The sequence below is a fragment of the Diadema antillarum genome, unplaced genomic scaffold, assembly GCF_040938485.1.
Source record: "Diadema antillarum isolate AM-2024a unplaced genomic scaffold, OU_Dant_1.0 seq00001769_RagTag, whole genome shotgun sequence".
Classification (NCBI taxonomy): domain Eukaryota; kingdom Metazoa; phylum Echinodermata; class Echinoidea; order Diadematoida; family Diadematidae; genus Diadema; species Diadema antillarum.
Genome location: NW_027272450.1, coordinates 72,003 through 95,816, shown reverse-complemented (window position 1 = coordinate 95,816; position 23,814 = coordinate 72,003). Strand labels below are relative to the sequence as shown.

At 40.2% G+C, this 23,814-nt stretch overlaps 1 protein-coding gene across 1 annotated transcript; it reads left to right on the top strand.

Annotated features, from left to right (window-relative positions):
- Positions 1–960: 960 nt before the first annotated feature.
- LOC139712183 (pre-mRNA-splicing factor SPF27-like) lies at positions 961–23,814 on the top strand. The gene is made up of 6 exons (XM_071624021.1): positions 961–1,067; positions 14,034–14,197; positions 14,996–15,157; positions 16,779–16,872; positions 22,737–22,774; positions 23,571–23,814. The coding sequence occupies exons 1-6, from the start codon at positions 993–995 to the stop codon at positions 23,812–23,814; spliced, it is 777 nt and encodes a 258-aa protein (XP_071480122.1). The 5' UTR covers positions 961–992.

The following is a 23,814-nucleotide window of genomic DNA, read 5'->3' as shown; positions in this document are numbered from 1 at the left end:
GCGCTTTACTCTTGATGACCGCTCAACCTTGGCAATCTTCGTATCAATGCTAACGGTGATTGGCAGTATCATCCAACAGCATCCCCGCATACACCGGGTAGGCCTATATATGCCTTTAAGAGTGTAAATTTAGGACCCTACATGTTGTTAATTTACCTAGTGGCATTATTTTTCAAAATGACAGTCGACAGAGGTAGATCTCCAAGTCATGTCCCATAGAGGGTCTACCCCAAATACATCAAAAGCACTGAGAGGTCTCATTATTGACATTAATATTGATCATTCATGTCATATCATATTGTCATTGTTTCATTTTGGTGCTACATTCTACAATTAAGACTATTTAAGGAGCGAAGAGTGGCAGGATATCTCTCAAAACTCTGCACATGTGATCCACTATATTTGTGCACTACCAGCACTGACTGGTACAGTCAGTGCCAGTGCCGTGGTATGTATCCATGATCCATCCACACTCTACAGACATAGTAGTACAGTACTAGCACAGCACAGCACAGCGCACACACAGTTTTCACCACGGCCAATGCAATGTATGGGCCTGCAAAAATAGTCTGTATGAAAACACACACCCGACACACTACCGCAAATTACTGGTATCAAATAAATGTCTTCCTGATTCGGATCTTACGTAGAATCACGTTATTCTGCACGAACTTGCCCAGTATAGAGACACTCTAACAACTTGGTCTGTGTGCGATCAACTCAAATTGCAGAAGCAGCCGCTTCTTCTTTCTGGCGTTGCGTACTATGCACTGTACTACCTCGCCTAGCTCCGAGCTCCGCGGCGGTTCGTTCGTCAACGTTGTCAGTGCACATGCAGTGCACAGGATCAGAGCACGCGTTCACGGTGCGTGTAACACAGTTAGTTACAACGGTGTACAAATACCTGTGACTAGTGAGTAGTGTGAGTGTGAGCTGAGTACAGTTCTCTCATATAATAACCTATAAAAAAACATCCATAAACGCCAACAAGCATGGCCGGAGAAGTAATTGTCGATGCTTTACCGTATGTTGATCAAGGATATGATGAGCCTGGCGTGAGGGAAGCAGTAAGTATATTTTGTGTTGAGCTCAAAATGTTTAACTTTGACAGTCCATTGAAATTTCATGACAAACGTGAAAATAAATGAATGGGACCCGTGTATTTGTAGTGTTGCTGTTGGTGCTGCATGCATGCTGCTGTTAGAGATGGTGTCTTGTCAATCAATCCACGAGAAACTCGAAGAAGAAAAAGGAGGAGAAGAAGAAGAAGAGCAAGTGGCGTATGACTATCTTATGAGACACTAGATTGTCTAGAGTCTTATGTGATTGTGATAAAAGCAGACTGTAAACAATTAAGTGAAACACAGAGAGTGCAAAAGAGTTTCGTGGATCCTGATCTATCTAACGTTAAAACTTACACATGATTTATTCAGAAAGGAATGTCTGATGATGTCAGCGAAGATCCTACTCTACATAAGATGATCATCTCTCCAGATTTTACACAGCCGCTGGTGAAACAGAAGTGGCTGTTGCGCGCTAGCGTTGAGCGGATATAACCAATGTTGTTGTTTTTGTATTTGAGGCGCGTCATTCAAATATGAATATTTACACCTTTATCTTTATAATATGATTATTTTACATATAATAAATAAATGAAAAATAATAACTCTTTACTATCATTTTTATGCGCACTATGTGTCTGCTGTTATACGGTTGGGGCAAATAAGTTCTGGTGCATGCTGATGGCAAACTCTGATCAGCCCGGCTTGTTACATTGAGCAGGCTTCTCGGTCGCGCACACAGACCTAGATCCCTCATTTGCCGCACTCAGGACCCTCTGCCCAACGCATATATGGTGCACAAGCAGACTCCCGAATGCGATATATAAACATCAAAATTATATTATTATTTCATATATACTTTCCATTAAATAAACATATAATTTACAAATAATTCATTTTTTTTTCATTATGTAATAAGCAAACATCCGGTTGTGCAGTGTGCAAATCTAAATTAAATAAAACTCAAAAGATAATTATCTGTATAACTCTATAAGACTTATATAAGTCTTTTGGAAAACCTCCTTGTTCTCTTCACATATGAGATTAATGCCCTCAAATGATCAACATTTTTTGTGGATAATACTTTTCTGATATCCCGTTGATATTTGCCTCCAATGTCTGCGATCAACATGGCTCTCTCTATCAAATATTTTGGACAATCATATAAAAAATGACTTAAATTTTCCTTTTCGGGGCAATAGGGCAGTTGCCTGTTTCATGCAAATTTACTTTCCACTTATCATAATTCAGTCCAATATTACCCATACGGACTTGATGAATAAGGATTTGTTCTTTCCTGTTTTTTAATCTGCATTCATATTTTCCACTTACATACTTCTGTACTTCTTTTAAGGGGGACTGTGTTTCTTCCCATCTTTTTTGCCACTTCTTATTAAAATAACTACTCAAAACACATTTAACTTCCATCTTATTAGGTGATCCGAGTATCCTCTCGGATCACCTTCTGTATCTGTACTGATTCTTTGTTCTTCATCTTTTTATTCTTCTTTATTTCTGGGCAAAATTTGTGCAGTGGTTAGCTCAGAAAGTGCATTGCCTTTCAATGTCAAACTTATACCATATATGTATCATGTCCCAAAGACGACAGATCAAGTAAAATCATAGTGATCAGTCGACCGTGACGTCACTATGACGTCATTATATGAAAACACATTTTCATTCATATCTCATTAATAGAATAGAATTTTGCAATGAAATTTACGTCACATACATTTCAAGTTATGCGCATTTTACTCATATTCTCAAAATTCATATTTTCTCTTAAAACGTGCGCGTACGCGCGCGTTGAAATATTTGTATGCTCAAATCGAGCTCAAAATTTTTTGCACACGTTTCAGACCATTTGGAGCATTTTTTGAAAAATTGAAAAAATTGGACGGATGCGTACGTGCGCGCACATATTTGCACACACAGCTCATATGCAATGGAAATTTCCCGTTTTTTTACATTTATCGGATGCCTAAAATGTCAAGGAATATTTCTACCAAGTTCCAAGTCAATCCGACTCAATATGACGTCATATGGGCCCGTCAAAGTTGAAATTCCGCGCGCGCGTCAATGGCGATATACAGTGCAACAATGCCAAAAAAACGCCAATTTTAAATCCGATTTTACTCGTCAGGATGGACGGTAACCCCCCATTTTCTTTACATATTCTGAAAGCTGATGAGTTGGACATGTTATTTCATGGGTTGGCGATGCTGGCAAAATGATGAAAAGATATCAAATTTCTTAATAAAGTAAAAAAGATAAATTTTCAAAATGACGTCATCAAATTTCAAGTTCACTCGAGCGTATCTCACTTATCCTTTGCCAATTTACTCCCAGATTTCAGTATGTTGTAGCTTATTAAATGATCTTTCATTAATAAAATTACAACATTTTGATTGGATGACGGCATCACCTCATAAAAATGGATTGAAAGTAATATTGTCAAATTTGACCAGTTTACGTGTTATCTCTATGGGAGAGCAGTTTTTCTAGCAATTAAAATTGACATGACTCTCTTTTTTTAGCACTAGCTCACTTATGCTTCGGTGAATTTCTCCCAGATTTTAGTATGTTGTAGCTGAGACTTTGGGCTATCGTAATGTGCCCTCCATTTTTTCATACGATGTCGGCATCACGTCGAAAAACTTGGTTGAAAATGGCACTAGGCTTCGATGCAGCGTCATTTTGCTTAATACACAGGGCCTATGGAGAATGAAATAGGTCATTGCGTAGCGCATCCGACTCGTAATCCTAAGGTCCCTGGTTCGAGGCTCACCCCTGCCAATATTTTTTATTTAATTTTTTGAACACTTTTTTTCTTCTTTTTCTTTAGTTAATCTTAATCTCCCTTTCCTTACTTTATCTTTTTCTGATTTTTTTATGCTTCTCCTTCAAATTTCTATAAAATAACATAATTTTTTCTTTATTTTTCTTTCTTTCTACTACTTTCTGTGCAATAGATGAACAACAACAATTGCTATCAATCCCATATTTTGCACATGTTTACATGTAGTACATGTCACATACATTATTTCATAAAATAACAACTACTTGATCGGACACCATCTTGGGTATGTAAATTAGGGTCAAAGGTCATAAATGTTTCATCCTGTATCTTGGTGAATACATGTCCTATCTTTCCCATATTTTGCACACGCAAAGACCATGTTACAAGAATCATTTCATAAAATAATCACTTTTTGCTTAGACGCCATCTTGGGTGTGCAAAGTGAGGTCAAAGGTCAAATATACTTCATTCTGTATTTCCGTTAGTGTATACGGAATTCGGTACCTAAGATGGCAGGTCTCACTCCCTTTTCTAAATGAGAATCCAAACATCACTCGGCCAATGTCCCGTCAACACAGATGAAACCTGTGTGGTCATGAATATATGGATCATGACTCAAATCATTGATTTTCGAAGAGATCGGATCACCTAATTTGTCAGTGTTGACAAATTCCGGTTCTAGTTGAGTCCATTATTGATTAGGTGATACGCTATCAGCGTATCACCTATTGTGATTGTCAAAATCTCTCTTTATTTCTTTTTATTCTTCTTTCTTTCTGGACAATTTTGTGTCATCAATATCTCAAGAATGACATTACGGAATAACATGACATTTTCAGGGAACATGTCTCATGACAATATCTAGCCACAATAAGGTTTTCATGACAGTAACATATCTATGACGTCGTCTAGGCGCCATTTTGTGATTTTTGGACCATGTTACATGATCGATCATAACTTCATAACTAAAGGTCATTTCTGTATCATTTTTTGTGGACATAAAGTTCAGGTCACGTTCTATCTTACTTCTTTTGATGCTAATTACCTAGGACATCATTAAGTGCGCGTAAGCGCGCGTCAAAATTTTAAAAGGCTCAAAACAACTTTCCAATGGGAAATCTCGAAGTTTCAGACAATTTTATGCGTTTCAAACAATTTTGCGCGTGCGCGTCCGTCCGCGCATTTTCGCGCGCACAGCGCGTCAGCAACATGAAAATACACTTTTTTTGACAGATTTGGATTCCTGATACTTTGAGCAACAATATCCATTGATTTCTAATCGATTCCTACAAATAACAAAGCAATGCACTTGCGTCAAAGTTCAAATTTCGCGTGCGCGTCTATGTGCAAATATAGTGAAAAAACATGTCTTTGTTTATTTCGCCATAGCTCTTTAAAACGTCAGGTGACCCTATGTTTTTATTGCATATTACAAAAGCATATAAATTGGACATGACGTTTCAAGTATCATTATTTCCATAATTACATTATGACGTCATCATATCGTCATCTGAAATCAAAAAAGTGGAATTAATTTTTTTGAGGTACTGTTTCTGACATTCATTTGCTCGTATCTCTGTTGTTTAAGCTCAATATTATCCCAAATTCAGATATGTTGTACTTTGAACATTTACCTTTCAAGTCCATGTCATGGTTTTGAAATTTGATGACGTCATCATGCTTTAAATTGTGTTTAAAGGTAAAGACGCAAAATCGGACAAGTTTACGTGTTATGTCTATGGGAGGTGATTTTTTTAGAAACCATGCATTGACTTGACAACGTTTAAGCACCTTTATCTCAGCTGATTTTGCTTCATTTCCTCTGAAACTTATTTATGTTGTAGCTGTGACAATAAGCTGCAGTAATCATGCATTTTATTCTTTGAAATCTCCTCATGAGGTTGACAATTTTGCAATTTAAAACTGAAAATGAGAATGGAATGCGGACCAAACGATTCCTGATTCATCTTTCACGTACATAAGCTTACGTTCCTCTAATTTTCTCGTCGAGACGTATGGTCGAGTGGTTAGAGGCGTCGTCTTAGAAACGTGAGGTTGCACACGTACGGGTTCGATCCTCACAAGAGCACGAAAGAAAATAATATATTTTTTTTTACTTTTTTTCTTCAATAGAGTACTACACCTTCGTCCATGTAGAAATCACGTTTGCATGTAAACACACCTATACGCACACACTCACACAGTATACCTTTGTTTTGCGTTGGAGACTGCATTACTTCGACTGCTGCAAAATTATAGTTTTGCAGGTTGGGCTTTTCAAACTGATATAGTATACTGTCACAACATGAAATTTGTTCATATTAATTCAGTAAGACAATGTAGTCGTGGTTACTTTGTGCTGATTTATACATGTAACAAGCTATACATTGTAAAAAAGGTATTCAGTCTTCTGTATTGATGATTATTTGTCAATGAGTGGTTTTTGTGGAGTTTCAGATAGTGATAAAAAGTATGGATGATAAGTGCAGCGATAATTCCTATAGTTAGTTCAAAGCTGTGTTACAGATGTTTGATACATACATTTAGCATTGTGTGTGTGTATATACGTGTGTATACAGGTTGGCCATATGACACATGCTAGACAATTACTCTTAATTGATTAGCAAACGTGATCAGCTATGGAACTGAATATGGTACTAATGTATGATGTTAATGATTCTGATTAAACTGTGACGAGTTTAAAGGGATAGCGTAACTGTGTGTAAAAATAAGGCAATTATAAGGATATTTTAGGGCAATTTGATAACCATGCCTATAATAATTTCATACAGGTACTAATGCCTGCCTCATATTCAAATGATAGATCGTCATGTCAATAGCAAACTGACAACGTACGATGAATGTGTTATATATTGAACAACTGTCTTTCAAGTCCATAACGTTCCCCATATTTTCCCGTCGAGACGTGTCGCCGAGTGGTTAAAGGCGACGTCTCAGAGACGTGAGGTTGCGGGTTCGAACCCCACAAGATCACGAAACAAAATAATTAGCTACTTTACTGTTTTTTTTTCTTCAATTTTGTATTACATATTCGTCCATGTAGAAATCACGTTCGTATATAAACGCACCTATACACACACACAGACACACACACACGCCATATCCCTCTTTTTTGTGTGTTGGAGACCACATTGCTTCGACTGCAGCAACATTTTGCAGGTTGACTTTGTCAAACCGATCATAGTATGTAATGACGACGACTGAGGTGTTGTACTTTGAACAATTTTCTTTCAAGACCATGTCATTGTTTTGTAATTTGATGACGTCATTACACTGAAAATTGTGATTAAAGGCAAGGTATCAAAACCAGCCGATTATAGGTTTTATGTCTGCGGGACGTATTTTTCCCAAGTTGCCAGAAATGGCATAGCGACCTCAGTCGTTACAAGGCCGCTTTTCCGTCTAGCAATGCAATAGATGTTCACACGGCCACGTTAGTTGAGTGGGCATTGACTTTCCCCCCGTTATATCTATACATTGTTGTTGTTTTTTTGTCTTACCATTTCCGTGGATGACCCGTGGTCGAGTGGTTACAGATACGGTTTCGCATGCACGCTCAATATAACTTCAAGGTGCCTATATCACATTCTTTTCTTTGTCGATCACAGATGACTGTCATCTCATGACCACAAGCGTATCACCTAACTCGTCCTCAATGTGACGAGTTTTCATGTCTCGTTCCGATATGTTTCTCTTGTAGGGCTGTTTTTGCCGCTTTATCTACTGTCTCATTGCCCGTGATGCCACAGTGGCCGGGCACCCATTCAAAGTGTACTATCATACCCCTGAACAGCAGGTGCATCGAAAGAACGTGTATTTCTTTCACAAAAGCATCCTCGAAATTACATGTTTCAAGGGCCTGGAGAGCACTTAAACTGTCAGTAAAAATTACTACTTCTGTATACACATTACTATGTTGTCTCAACCAGGTTAATGCCATAAAAATTGCAGCAAGTTCCGACCTATATGATGACGTGAAATCCTGCAGTCTTTTCGATTCACTGTATTTGTAATAGGGTGCGAAAAAAGCAGCTCCCACTATGCCTGTTTGACTTCTGGATCCGTCCGTGTATACATGCAAGTAGTGACTCCACTTCTTTTGTGTAATTTCTAAACTCATTTGATTTTGAAACAATGGATTATCTGACTTCGATATTAATCCACTTAACTCAGTTGAGACATTCACTTTTGGGATATGCCAAAGTGGGATAGTTAAAGGAGTTACCGGCTCAACAGGCATATCAAGGTAGACTTCCTCTTTCATCTGCTTTATCCTGTTTCCAAAGGAGTTACTTGAACAAGTTTTGGTATCATAAAATCTATATTGCCAACAGTCCCCTACATCTTCCAGCAAGGGGTGGTCGGGAGTTGTTTCAATTCTCTTGATATACCTTGCACTCAGCAAGTTTCTCCGCATATCTAAGGGCATCTCTCCTGACTCTGTTTGGAGAGTTCTCAGGGAGGTTCCGACTTTGCTACCCAAACATATTGTCAGAGCCTGATATTGAACTGAATTGAGTATATTTTTGACAAAATCAGATGCCGATTCATATGCTTCACATGCATAATCCAATAAAGAAAGAATAAGGGATTTATATACTGTTATCAAATCCTTTATTCCACCACTCCATTTTGCATATGCCAAACATTTAAGTATATTTATTTTCTTTTTACTTCTACATGCTAAGTCTTGTATATGAGATTTCCACGTTAACCTCTTGTCTAAAATAACTCCGAGATATCGGTGTTCTTTTCTCTGAATAAGTGGTTGTTTGTCTAGATAGAGTAAAATGGGCTCTTCTTTGTTGGATCGTGAAAACAGTATTGGCACTGTTTTGGGGGATGAGATGAGCATGCCCCATCTTTTGAACCACTCGTTAAGTATATTCAAGTATCCTTGTAGGCATAACACAACCTCGGTGATGTCGTTACCTGATTGCCATATTACGCAATCGTCGGCGTATAATAGGACTTTGGGGTTAGGCCTAACTGGAATATCCCTGAGCATCAGGTTTAACAAAATGGGGCTCAAAGGGCTTCCTTGGGGTAATCCGTTAACCATCTCCATTGTTTCAGATAGTGCATTGCCCACACGCACCTGAAAGGTGCGCTTTGACAGCATGTTTGCTATAAAATGTAGCAAATTCCCTCGAAAGTTTGCCTTCCACAGTTTGACGAGGACGGCTTCGGGCCACAGTCTATCATATGCTTTAACTAGATCAATAAATACTGCGGCTGTTTTAATACTCACTTTCAAATTTTTCTGTATTTCATTTTCCAGGTGAATTATATTATCCACACAGCTTCTGCCTTTACGGAATCCACTCTGTATCGGAGATAATAAATCATTCTTTTCCACCAAGAAGTTTATCCTCTCTTTAACCATAATTTCCATAATTTTCATAAAACAGGGTAATAATGTAATTGGTCGGTAAGAACTCAATTCTGTGGGGGGTTTATTTGCTTTCAGGATTGGGATCAAAATTGAGTGTTTGCATGCTTGTGGTATAAGACCAGTTTCCCAAATTCGATTGTAAATTAATAATAAAAGTTCTTTAGAATGTATGGGCATGTTGCAATAAACCTCATATCCTATTCCATCCAATCCAGGCGTAGTGCCTTTTCTTGAACTAAGTGCTCTCTCTAATTCCCGGAACTGAAAAGGTTCATTATAAACTAATTCACGACTGCTGTCAGAATCTGTCCTCACCGATCCCCAAACTTCACATATATCCTTATAATTCTCATCATTTTCCTCTTTCCCGCCTACACTACCGAAATATTTTCCTAAAACATGTGCTTTGCATTTATCGTTGATGATAATGTCCTCTTCGGAGTGTAAAGCAGGCATGTTTTTTTGTTTCACAGGTATTCCGTTTATCCTCTTTATTGTTTGCCATACCTTTGAAACTGAGGAGAAGCAGTTTAGTTTCGCACTGAAGGACTGCCAGTAGTCGTGTTTGGCTTTACGGATGGTCCTCTGTGCTTCTGCTTTCCTTTGTCTGAATTCGTTTTGCAAAGCCTTTGACCATTGTCTCCTTAACTTTCTCTGTATTTTGTTTCTCTGTTTTACTTTGTCCGTACAATCCTTCGTCCACCATGGGACAGGGTTGCGCTTTGTGTCTTTTGGGCGGTAGCTTGATATTCCTAATATTTTGGTTAAGCGTACCATAAATTCTTCAAACAACGTTGTTGGAGAGGCATCTTTCTCGAATTTGTCAACACAATCAACAGTTAACTGATCATTACATAAGGAGGTAAATTTCTTCCAGTTGATCTTTCTGAAAGATTGGTTTTCGCCTCCTGTGTTGATTTCACGTAAATGAAAAGGGTTTGCACTAATGTATAACTGAGTGCACACTACATAATGATCACTTCCAAGTGATTCTGTTAACACTTGCCACATGCATTTACCGGCCAGGGTTGCCGATGTGATAGACAGATCTAAACAAGATGTCTTGCCGGTGTGACTATCCAGTCTTGTTCCAGAACCGTCATTTAAAACAACTAAGTTATTACACATCATAAACTTTTCAAGTAATTTACCGTTGAGATCTGTTCGTAAACTACCCCATAATACATTATGAGAATTAAAATCACCAACTATTAATACTTTCGATACATCTCTCACCTTCGAAAGTAACATATTCAGAGTATCATCATTCAATTTCTTGCAAGGATTATAATAATTCACTACCGACAACACATAATCGTCCAAATATATATCAATCAGTTGCATCTCTATTTCTTCGTAAATTCGAACCTCCTCAAAACTTACTGAGTCATGAACGTATATAGTTACCCCTCCACCACGTTGTCCATTTTTTCTGTTTCTTGACAGTGTGGTGTATTGGGGAATATTTAACTCAGTATTTTCCGCAAACCAAGATTCTTGTATACATATCAAATGAATTACTCCTACATGTTCAGAATTTATATATCTAATCAATTCCCCTCCATGAGCATTCATCCCTTGGGCGTTCCACTGGAGAATGACCAGCGCAGTCATGAAATGGTTTCTGTTTAACTGCTGCATTTTGATCTTTCGATCAATACCTGTTCCACAAGAGAACGAATGAGTGCGAGTATCTCTGGTTCCGTTTGTTCACTTACGAAAATTAGAACAATTTTGACCACAAAGGAAATTATTTCCTCGTTTGAAGCATTCACAAGAAAGTTACTTCCAGGTGGATTTCCTTTTTGTTCAGTTTTGTCAATAGTTGAGTTCGATGTTTGGCTTTCCACTACATCACCCTTATTTGTATCTGTTTTTCTGTCTGTTCCCACCATCAGATTGCTGATAGTTTCAACAGCTTGGCTTACAGTACTGGAAGGGAGAGATGGGAGAATGCGTGGCGCCGTTTGTTTCTGTGGTTTTGTTCTTGCCAACCCTTCGGCACCGGCTACCGGCAGATTGCCACTATTGGTTGCCATGGTTGCCGCGGAGGCGTAGCTCACTCGATTGGGAAGAGAAGTTTTCTGTGTCTTTTCTTTTGTTTGTTCTTCTTTTGCCCGATACGTTCTTGCGGCCTCAGCGTATGACAAACTACAGTACCGTCTTTAGCTTTTGTATTTCTTTCGCTCTCTTTATAATCTTACATCCATTGTAAGCTGCCGAGTGGTCGTCGCCACAGTTAGCACATTTGGGATTTTCTTTTCTGGGACATTCCTCAAAAGAGTGAGATTCCCCACATCTGACACATCGGGTCTTTGAACGGCAGTTGGCTGCCGTATGACCGTGACGCTGACACTTAAAGCATCTTACAACAGGTGGAATCCACTGTTTTACATTAAATGATTGAAAGCAGAGAATTACCTCTTCAGGGATTTGTTTTGAGTCAAATGTTAAAATGACACTGCGTGTTGGGGTGTAGAGAGTATCTTTCTTTTCCTGGTTGTAGGTTTTTCTAGTTATTCTCTTTACATTAATCACTTTTTGTCTTTTTAGTTCTGACTTGATCTCTTCCTCTCCCATTTCTATGGGTACCCCTGAGATAACTCCTTTGGTTTTGTGTTTTGACCGGGACATTACCGATTTGCTGAATATCGGAAATTTGTCTGAGCTGTTTTTCGTTGCGGCATTTAACTAAGATTCCTGCGTTCATACTTTTCATGAATTCTGGCGGGCTTCCTGACACATTTTGGATTGATTTGGCAATTACCAGTAAACTTATGTTGCGAAGAGATTTGGAACGCTCGATGGGGGTGATAAACACTTTCAGATCTGGAGGATTTGCTTTTGGCGTACGAAAGACGTTTTCGTAATTGTCATAGTCCGTTTCGGAATCTGTGGAATTTGACATAGAGTCCCTTCTGGTGCTTATCTCTTCCACCGTACTTGAGCCTTCTCTGTACTTGCGTTTCTTACGCCTGCCTGAAACAACTCTGTAATCTTCTTCATGAACTTTATCATAGCTAGTGTCGCTGTCTGTCCCCTTGGGGTCAAAAGCCCCTTTTGGGTCTACAGCTCTATCGTATTCTCGTGAGGCGGCAGCCACCGCCATGGTTTCACAAGACGCCAATTGGCGGGAAAGTTGAGTTATATCTATATTGGTGCGAAGTGCGAAATTCCGGATGTTTGCTTACCTTAAAACTGTTCGACGGCGTGCTTCTAGAAAGACGTATATTCCATATGCCTCAACTATGGCCCAAAAACATGCAAAGTGAGTCCAAAATATCAAAATATCCAAATTATCCAAATAACAGAGATTCCAAGTTCGGAGCTAGAGGTGGACACGTCCGGCGTCCGTGACCACCGCTTGATAACCAAAATCGAACAAACGTTAGCCTTTTGCAAAGGCAGCTTGCAATAATTTGTGGACGTGCACAGTCACAGCGAGTGTCGCAACCTGCGAGCAGAGCTCAGGCTGAGCCAGCTGTGTGCGATTCTGCCGCTTGCTGTGACCAGGGAGGTAAAATGAAAACTCGCTGTGCACAGTCTTTTGGAAATTGAAATAATGATAAATCTACTGATGATTTGGTGTAGCTAGTGTATAGCTATTGATGCAGTTAAATGCACTGTACTAATTCTTGGGTTTACTCATGATTCTTACAGAAAATTCCTTCTTTCTTGTAGCCTCCAGATCTCTTGGTCCTACACAAACATAGTGGGGAAAGTACAGCTAGTCAGCTTATATAGAAACTATCTCCGCTCAGCGCTAGTGCCGCACTTCTTAAAAATCCCACAATTCCAAGCGGCAGCGTTTCACTTTTCGACTGAGAGTTGACCATCTTTAGTGTGTAGGATTTTTTATTTCAGTTGATGTCATTACTGGAGAGGTGTTCCATGCAGATTCAGGCAAGTCTCCAGAGGCCAAGCTGGCAGCCTAATTTAGACCCCTAAAGCCAAGAATAATAGGAACAAGAAAAAGAAAAAGAGAAGAAGAATTACAGTAGACAAAGGAGATAGTAGACAACTATTATGATGAGAATTGAGGCATGAAGAAATTGAAAGATTTATACAATACAGTCCAAACTTTTGTTATATGGCCATGTCGGGAGTCGGGACTGGCACTCGCCCGGATATATTTGTAAGTGATTTGGCCGGATATATATGGGAGAAACAGTGTTTATGTATACATGGTAATGAGTGCAAATAAGCTGCTGACCCAATGGTAGCTACGCTACATACATGTATGTACAGGTACATGTAGTTGTGTACTCCGTAACTGTAGTGTAGATTTTGATAAATAGTGTAAATTTCATGTGTTTCTGTAAGGAATATCATAGGTATATTGCCTTCCATAGTTTTGTAGGAGTTTCAGTTGTGTCCGAAATCACTTTTTTTATTCTTCACTGCTTTCAGGCGTCCAGATAATAGAGAAGTCTGAGTAAGAGCAATTGAGGTTGGACTGTACTTGAATATCACCATTATGAGATATGTGATGTATTCTCAATAGCAAAAGTTTTGTAAGTTTCCATTCATGAATTAACTTTTCATGAAAACCATTCTATTAGCATATCTGAAATCCATTCTATTACTTAGCATTGACCATTTTCAAGCACAAGTTTGCACTCGAAAGAAGAAAATGAGATCAAACTCAAAGAGCTGAGCTTTAGAATTTAGACACTGTGAGGCCATACTTGATTGACAAAACTAGAAGTGTAATTCTACAACACATGGCCACCTCTCTCTCCAATGTTTTCTGCAGGCATATGCTCTGGTGGAGGAAGAAACGCGTCGTTACCGGCCTACCAAAAACTATCTTGAGCATCTGCCTGGCATCGACAGCACTCCTTTTGTCACCGAGGTCCTCAAGAACGAGTTTGAGCGAATGGCCATGAGGCAACCCATGGACATGCTGAGCATGAAGAGGTATGTGATCTCAAAGATATGACTGTCTATGATGATGATAATGTTAATATGAACACTTGTAATGTGCCAGTATCCATCATGAATATGTACTCATGGTGCTGAGAAAGGCAATAGAAAATATCTATAAAGAGGGACATGAGAAAAGGGATCAAAGAAATATTTACACAATGCTTATCCAAATTAATAATTACTCAGAGAGAACAGATTATGAATATTGTGTGGGAGTCTTTTACATGGAAATGGATATCATGTTACCCTACATGCCATGTGATTGCATACCATTTGTCTGAAGATCAAGGGAAAGATTTTTCCTGTGTGAAGTGTACATGCATATCCTCATCTAGTCATCATTTATGTGTCCAAGGTACATATCCTCATCATGATGATTTAGAATTAGTAACTATGAAAACTTTATTAAATGTTTCTTGCATGAATTTATCATGCCCTTTGTGCTTTGGACTGAGGCTCCTTTTGCTTTCAGACTGATGCCAAATTTCCTGTATTGATTAAAGCAAGAGATGTAAATCCCATGCACATCTTAATTTGCGTATGTGTATGTATGTTAGTGCTGCTTATTTGATGTCCGGTCTAAAAATGTTGTTAACATGGTTTTGAGAAAGTTTATTAAGTCTTTTATATGTTCTAAACATTGTATGATACAAATATAGCATGTTATGAATGTAACCTGTTATGGGATATCTGTTTCATTATGTACAGGTATTATGTTTTACTGGTAAATCAAAAGATGTCTGCCAAGATGCTAAGACTAAATGGAATGCTTGTTTATACTTCTGCTAGATATGAGCTGCCTCCCCCTCCCATTGGTAGGCAGAATGACATCACTGCGTGGACGGAGTGTGTGGAAAACTCCATGGCACAGCTGGAGCACCAGGCAGAGAGAGTCATCAACCTGGAGCTGCTCCAGAAGTTTGGGAGCCGCGCCTGGAGGGCACACAACGAGTAAGAGGCACTGGCTATGCAGTGCATGAACAACCTTAAAGGGGAAGCCCGACCTGAAATTTAGTTTGTGTGAATAGAAGGAGAATTAGAGGAACAGCACAGTTGAAGTTGAGCAAATACTGATCAAATCTGAGAGAGCTTTGATTTTTTTGAAGTTGTAATCAATCAAAAACAAGTTGGAAATCCCACTATGTCCCGTGCAGTCACCCTTGATATAATTCTCAAACTTTTATTAACTTGTTCCTCTAAGTTTTCGTCTGTTCACGCTAAATAATTTTCAAGGTGGCCTTCCCCTTTAAAGGATGAAACCCATCTCCATGTATAAGCTGACTGTTCACTCATCAAATAAAGTAGTCAATCAAACAAGAGCATTGAAAGTTTTATAGAAAATGGACCCCCCCCAAAAAAAAAAATGAATAAAATGAATAAATAAATAAAAATGAAACGGTTTTGAAATTCTAAGGAGATAGGGTCAAAACTGAGATACCTAGAAATATGGTAATTAAAAAGAGAGAAATATAGCAATTAATGTGCAACATGATGCACAAACCTTCATATTCAATGAATTTTAGAAGAAGTCAAATGCTTCTGTTAGGCATTTGAATGGAATCGACCTGCTGTATGGCAACTGTCTCTTCTGCAGAAGGACTTTAGCTTTGCCCAGTAGTATTTTCCTGCACTGCAGTATACATGATGCTTCCATCTTCCTTTTTTTTTCAGTGGAATACCATGATTATACCCCCGCCAAACGAAGTTTGAAGGGGGTATATAGGAATCAGCGGGCGGTCGGGCGGTCGGGCGGTCGGGCGGTCGGGCGGTCAGGCGGTCGGGTGGTCGGTCCGTTGCAAATCTTGCGTCGCGAACTACTTCCTCAGTTTTCAACCGATTCCCATAAAACTTGGCACAGATGTGTGCCTTGGGTTGTAGATGTGCAAGACGTATTTTTTGACAGTACCCAAAAGTACGTTGCCATGGTAATGGCATATTATGGGCAAAAATGGGTACAAATCTTGCGTCGCGAACTCCTCCCACAGTTTTTGATCAATTTTTATGAAATTAGGTACAGATGTTCATCTGAATATGTTAATGTGCAAGACACATATTTCCGCAGTGGCAAAAAGTGCTTTGCCATGGTAACGGCATGTTATTGGTAAAATATAGGGCAAAATGCTTCATGGCAAAACTGCTTCATCAGTGTTCTTCCAATTCTCATGGAATTCATATTGAATGTTTGTCTTAGGATATAGGTCAGCATGACACATTTCTTGACAGTGACAAAAAGTATGTTGCCATGGTAACAGCTCACATATTATGAGCCAAAATGATGGAAAATTTTGTGTTGCAAACTACTTCCTCAGTTTTTGCCCAATTTCCATGAAACTTGGTACAGATGTGTGCCTTTGGTTGTAGATGTGCAAGACGCATTTTTTGACAGTACCCGAAAGTACGTTGCCATGGTAACGGCATATTAATGGCAGAAGATCAAGGAAAGATCTTGCAGATTTAACTACTTCCTCAGTTTTTTGACCAAAGCTTATGAAATGTTGTTTGGCGGGGGTATAACCAGTCACTGTAGCGACATTTCTAGTTTTGTTTACCGCGGTATTTTATTTTTACTCAGAACACTTGTGAAGATGGTGGACAGCACACAGAGACAGCTCCAAGATGTCAGGAAACAGATCCAAGAAGTCAACTGGAAGAGAAAAAATAAGCAGGTGATTTATGCAGGCTACCTTTTTATGCATTTTAACTCTGGATTTTTCTTCATTTATTTGTGTGCCTTGTAGCAATGCTTAATAGAAAATGGGGATGTGACCTTGTAATAACTCACAGTTGCTGTTGTTGTTGTTGTTTTGCTGTTGTTTTTTTTTAAGTGGCTGCATGAAGCAGATGGTCACTATAGATGGCTGGCTACTTGGTTGTAAGGTGGACTACTTGTATTATTATAAAAACTCCTTGGGACCAGCGAATTTATTCTGTACATATCAAAAGAGCATCAGAGAAGTAATTGCATACAAAGAAGCTTTGAACATATGGACAAGAAAAATAATTGTTGATATAACAAGAATTTGTTCAATCTGTGTTCTTTACAGTGCTAGTCCTCTGTTGTGTTTCGTTAGTGAGTATCATTACACACCTTTCCACACCTTTCACTGCCACAGCTTGTTTGGGTAGCGGGTTTTTGCCTGATTCCCAGTTTCACCAGACTGTGCCATCTGCTTCTGTCATTTACAGTTCTCCTGTCCAGATCAGGCCAACATATGTCAGGGTTTATAGTATCAGACCACCTCTGATTTGGTCTTCCACCTCCCTGCTTCTACTCTCATTTCGAACACTCTTCTGATGTTTTCATCACTTTCATAGCAGCATACATGACCATACCATTCTAATCTATTCTTTCTCATGAGATCTTTGGTGGGCATCACTTTCACTTTATGTGTTATGTGTACATTCCTCCTGCACTCTTCTAGACTCATAATAGTGATTTTATTACGTAAGTCTCCGATCGAGACTACATGTCTCATCGGGTGTAATATGAGATCCCGCTGGTCACGTGTGTGGCAATTCGTTGGCGCGTTTTGTGTGTGTGAAAAGTATTTTTCACAACCCTCGAATATTCAAGAATTTCGCGGAAATTCTTCCTTTCGGACTTATCAGAATAATGAAAGAACAGAAGGATAGAAGATCCGCTGGCGTGGCCGCGGAAAAAGAAAACAAAGAGAAGAAAACTGACCGCGCAGCGGCAGAATCTTCGGGTGAAAACAGAGCAGCAATGGAGTCACAACAGGCGGTGAGTGCTAGCCAAGCTGACCGCGCAGCGGCAGCGAAAGGTACGGCTGCCAACACGGGCCGTGGACGGGGAGTACCGGCGGTGATGGAGGCTGGCGACCGCGCGGCGGTAGCGGCGACTCGGCCTCGGATTGCTACGAAATCCAACTCGTCAAAGTTGACAAATGATAACTTTGGGACCGTAAACAGTCGTCTTGATAGACTCGAAGGCTTGCTCTGTCAGTTCATGGAGGCTCTTCCCAGTAAAAGGGAAGGGGTGGCAGGCATGGGACATGCACAGCCAGACCGACATCTTGATCGCAGTGGAAGTGATTCAGCCTCTGCTTCAACTTCTAGCGTTAGTGCAGATTATGACTTGGCACATACAGAAGAAATGGATATTGAGGATGATGACATGGTGCATGCCTTGAGTGCAGGGCATAGCTCAGAGCTGGAGTCGTGCGTGGATAGGGCAGAAGCACAGACAGTACCAGCTTTTGCTGCTAAATTTGCGGTGGCATCAGATATTGGACAGCCTCTTGATGAGGAGCTAGCAAGCTCTGTCAACTACTTGATGAGCCATCATCTGGAAGAGAAAGTGCTCGATGAGACAAGTAGCAAATACCCAGTGCCGTCGAACTGTCGAGGGATCGACACCCTGAAAGTGAATCAGACGATCTGGGAAAACCTCTCTGCCCCTGTTCGTACGAAGGATGTGAAACTTCAGAGGGTCCAAAAATCCCCAACAAGAGGTATCTCGGCTTATGTCAGCCTGCTCGATCCAAGCAACGTATCTCCCGAACAGCAAGACGTTCTAGCTTTGTTGTGCAACGCAAACTTTGAGATGAATGCTCTTCGTAAAGAATTGATCAAGCCGGACCTGAACACGAAATTTACTCATCTCTGGAAACCAACAAACCCTGTAACCAAGTATCTCTTTGGGGATGACTTGGGCAAGCAAGTAAAAAGGACTTGCAAGACCGGAGTGATGAGAGGCGGGTTTAAAAGACCCAAGCCGGCCTATCACCCCTACCCAAGCCAGGGGTCTCAACGCAGATACAAGGAAGCTGGTTGGGTGTCGCGGACATCCTACGCGGATTCGCCAGGGAGCACATCTAGGCCTTTTTTAGGCCAACGAAACCAGTGGAGGAAGAGGACCCCACAACAAGCTCCCCATACGTTTACCCCGACAGCGTCTAGAGAGGGACGCCAAGCCCCACAGTACCGGAAGCTCGGCCAAGGGCAGGGCAGGATGAAATAGAGCAACTCCCAAACAGTGATGAGGTAAGGGAGACAATAACATCTAATGTCAATGATATTGCAGTCGGAGGTCGACTGAAGCTACATATGCACAACTGGGGAGAGCTTACATCTGATACATATATTTTGCAAGCTGTACAGGGCTACAAGCTTGAATTTGACCCAGCTAAATATCCCCCTTGTAGGGAAAAACCCCTTCATGAATTCAAAAGAAATTCTGAGGAAATGGCCTCGATTCAGGAAGAAATCAACAAGCTGGTTGAGAAAAATGTCATAGAAGCATGTGAACATGTAGAAGGGGAATTCATATCAAATATTTTCACAAGGCCAAAGAAGAATGGTGGCCTCAGGGTCATCTTGGATTTGACAGAATTAAACAAGAGTATTTTGTATCAGCATTTAGATGGATAATATCAAGACAGCTCTACCTCTTATTTCTCCGGGAGATTATTTAGCTTCAGTCGATCTCCGAGACGCATACTTCACGGTTCCTATCCACCCAGATTCTCGAAAATTCCTGAGATTTACATGGCAGGGAAGGTTATGGCAATTTCAAGCACTTCCCAATGGGCTTAGTTCAGCACCAAGGCTCTTTACAAAACTGCTAAAGCCTGTTTTGGCAACGCTCAGGGAGCAGGGCCACATTGTAATTGCATATCTAGATGATACACTTATCATTGCAAAAACTGCCGAGGAAATGCAGGCAGCAGTGAGCACAACTACTAAGTTGCTGTCAAATTTGGGGTTTTATTGTTCACCCTGAAAAATCAGTTTTAGAGCCTACTCATGTGATTACCTTTCTGGGTTTCAATCTGAACACTCTGGATATGAGTGTTAGGCTTCCAAAAGAAAAACAGGAGAACATAAAGCAGTCTTGTAAAGAACTGTTGGCTACTGAGAAACCTGTTATCAGAACAGTTGCAAAGGTTATTGGACAACTAGTGGCATCATTCCCAGCAGTACAATATGGCCCTCTCTATTATAGAGCCTTAGAGAAAGACAAGATTCTTGCCCTTGCAAGGAACAAGGGACATTTCGATAGGCATATGACCTTGTCAAGAGAAAGCATCCATGAAATTCAGTGGTGGATATGGAACCTTGAGTCACAGTTTAGCCCAATGCAGAGGGCAAAACCAGATGTGGAAATCCACACAGATGCCAGTGGTAAAGGCTGGGGGGCAACAAATCTGTGCACTTCAACAGGTGGCAGATGGAATAGTGATGAGTTGAAAGAGGCAAATCAGAATAAAATTAACCTGCTAGAAATGGTAGCAGTTAGTCATGGGCTAAAAGCCTTTTGCTCAGAGAAAAGGAGCAATCATGTACTTGTTAGAGCAGATAACATAACGGCTGTCGCATATCTGAACAATATGGGTGGCACAAAATCTCCTGAATGTAATCAAATGGCCATTGATATTTGGGAATGGTGTATTAGTAAGGACATCTGGCTTACTGCTGCTCACCTACCTGGGCGATTGAATATTGAAGCAGATCGCATGTCTCGAAAATTCTCGGACAGCACAGAATGGATGTTGAATAAGAGCATATTTCAACGAATAATCAGGAGATTTGGTGTGCCTGAAATTGACATGTTTGCCTCCCGCCTGAATAAACAGGTAGACCGATATATTTCTTGGAGGCCTGAACCAGAGGCCTGGGCAGTAGATGCCTTCACAGTTGATTGGAGTCAGTGGGAGTTTTATGCCTTTCCCCCATTCAATCTAGTGCCAATGTGCTTGCAGAAAATTCAGAAGGATAAGGAATGTGGGATTTTAGTGGTGCCCAATTGGCCAACACAGGTTTGGTACCCTATCCTTAAGAGTATGCTGGTTGAGGAACCCATGTTAATTCGAAAGAGTAAGACATTATTATGTCAACCAGTTTCAGGCACCCCACATCCTTTGAATAATCACTTGTCTCTATTATGTTGCAGGCTTGGAAGGGACTTTACGCAGAGCAGGGCCTCACACAAAGGACAATAGACATCATAGCTGCGTCGTGGAAAGGATCCACTAAAGCACAGTACCAGGTGTACATCAGAAAATGGAAAAGATTTTGTGCAGAGAGACACATTAATTATTTGAATGTCCAAGTTTGTGATGTCCTTGCATTTCTTACAAATATGTTAGACAAAGAAAAAGTTGGATACAGTAGCCTGAATACAGCCAGGAGTGCCCTTTCCACGTTTCTCATAGTTGATGGTGGACGACAGCCTCTTGGGTCGCACCCACTTGTAAATAGGTTTATGAAAGGAGTTTTTCATTTAAAGCCGCCTGCTCCTCGCTACTCTTCTATCTGGGATGTTAAAGTCGTCTTGGACTACCTCAGAAAGCTGTCTCCATCCAAGGCACTTAATCTGAAGCAACTTACTCAGAAATTGACTATGCTGATAGCACTTGTTTCTGCACAAAGGGTGCAGTCTCTTCATGTTATCCACCTGGACAGGATGAGGTGGAAAAAATCATCTGTTGAGATTTCTTTTGAGAACACACTGAAACAAAACAAGCCTGGAAATACGGGATTCAGTGTCACACTAAATGCGTACCCTCCAGATAGGAGATTGTGCATAGTGAATTATATAAAAGAGTATGTGCAGCGGACACAGAATCTAAGAGGGATGGAGAGACATTTGTTAGTAGCTTATAAGAAGCCTCACCGTCGTGCATCAAAGCAAACAATTGCACGTTGGATTAAGACTGTCCTACATGACGCTGGTGTCGATACACAGATCTTCAGTGCTCACTCCACAAGGGCGGCCTCTACGTCAGCAGCACAAAGGAGTGAGGTGCCTGTGTCAGAAATCCTCTCAAGGGCTGGATGGATGGCTGAGAAGACATTCCGCAAGTTTTATTGCAAGCCCTTACAAGATACTAACCAATTTGCCCAGGCTTTACTGAAAATGTGACTTGGCAACTTCAGTCTGCATATGGAATGGCAGTCTGCACAGAGTGCACAGGTATGTCTGTCTGTAGTGATGCCGTTGATGGCTTACAGATGTATTGTTCTGTACGTGACTACAGGGCTTTGAAATCTCATATTACACCCGATGAGACATGTAGTCTCGATCGGAGACTTACGTAATAAAATAGGAAGATTAAATGAGAACTTACCTGTTTGAAATTTAATCTTGATTTTATAAGTAAGTCGTAGAGAAGAGACTACATCCCTCCTCTTCCCACCCTGCGACTTACGTAGCCTTATGCAGGTATAGTTCTCAACATCTTCATCTTCCTATCAATATATCCTGTAGTCTCGTACAACTTTAAAAAATTGCCACACACGTGACCAGCGGGATCTCATATTACACCCGATGAGACATGTAGTCTCTTCTCTACGACTTACTTATAAAATCAAAATTAAATTTCAAACAGGTAAGTTCTCATTTAATCTTCCTATTATCGTCACTGCTGAATAAATCAGATTGTATTGATAAGCAGAGCTTGAGCAAAGAGGTTTAGAAGAACAAAGCAATGTAAATATCAAGGATAATTGACTGAGGACATTTTCTCTTCCTTTTCTCTTTTTTTTTTTCTCGTTCTGTGTTGTTTAGACTGCATCTGGGCCTGAATTGACAAGACTGCAAGAGAGGTAAGATGGCATAGATGATTTTCTAATAATGCAGATAAGAAGTTGTATTTGTTATCATGGCGTCCAGATGATGGAATCATGATTGAACTGTCTCAGTTGCGAGCTCTTCTAAGCTGATAAAAGTATGTTTTTAATGATCATCAAGCCAAACACTATCATGTTGATACAGTAAAACAGCCATGTTTGCATGCCTGATAACTACATCTATTTACCTAGACCCAAAATTTGCTGGTAAACACCCCATGATTTATTATTACAGTTATGAGTCTGTTTCTTGTCCCTTGGTACTGTTATTACAGTGTACTACAGTGTGAAATACTTGGGCATAATGGCTAAAAGCCTTTTGATCAAACTCATTAAATGATAACTGCTTACAAGTAAATGGATTCACTAATAAACAGTCAAATGTGCACAGAAAGTCCATTGAAGGGAAAATATAACAATGACAATTATGGAAAGATGAACCTAGTGTACACAGTATTGGTAGCTATTCTGCACATATATATATATTTTAGTGGTCCCATTCATACACTATCATGTGTGGTTAGAAACTCACTGATTTATGGATCACGATAAGGTTGCAGCTAGTGCTATGAGACAGATAGCTGTTGTGTACAGGAATTATTTAATGGGCTTTTACAGCAAGAGAAATTGTTGTGACCTTTGTGGTATATTGGATGTTGTACACATGTGACCAAAATGAGAAATTAGACTGGACAAAAGACACTGAGTATCTGCGTAACCTTTGTAATATATAGATAACCAATCTGACACTAGTCTGACCCTCCTTTTGCAGCTGGGCCGGTCTTGTGACCAAGAACTACGAGATCGAGCGAGCCTGCCTCGAGCTGGAGTACGACATCGAGAAGCTGAGGCAGCAGGCGGACGTCATGAAGCCCCGCCCGGAGATGGAGTACGTGCAGGGCCAGGGAGAGGATGACATCCATCATTACCATGGCGACGTCAACATGGAGGAGAGCGAGGAGGAAGGAGATGAGGAAGACTATGAGGACCGTGATGAGTATCAAGCGTCGAGATGA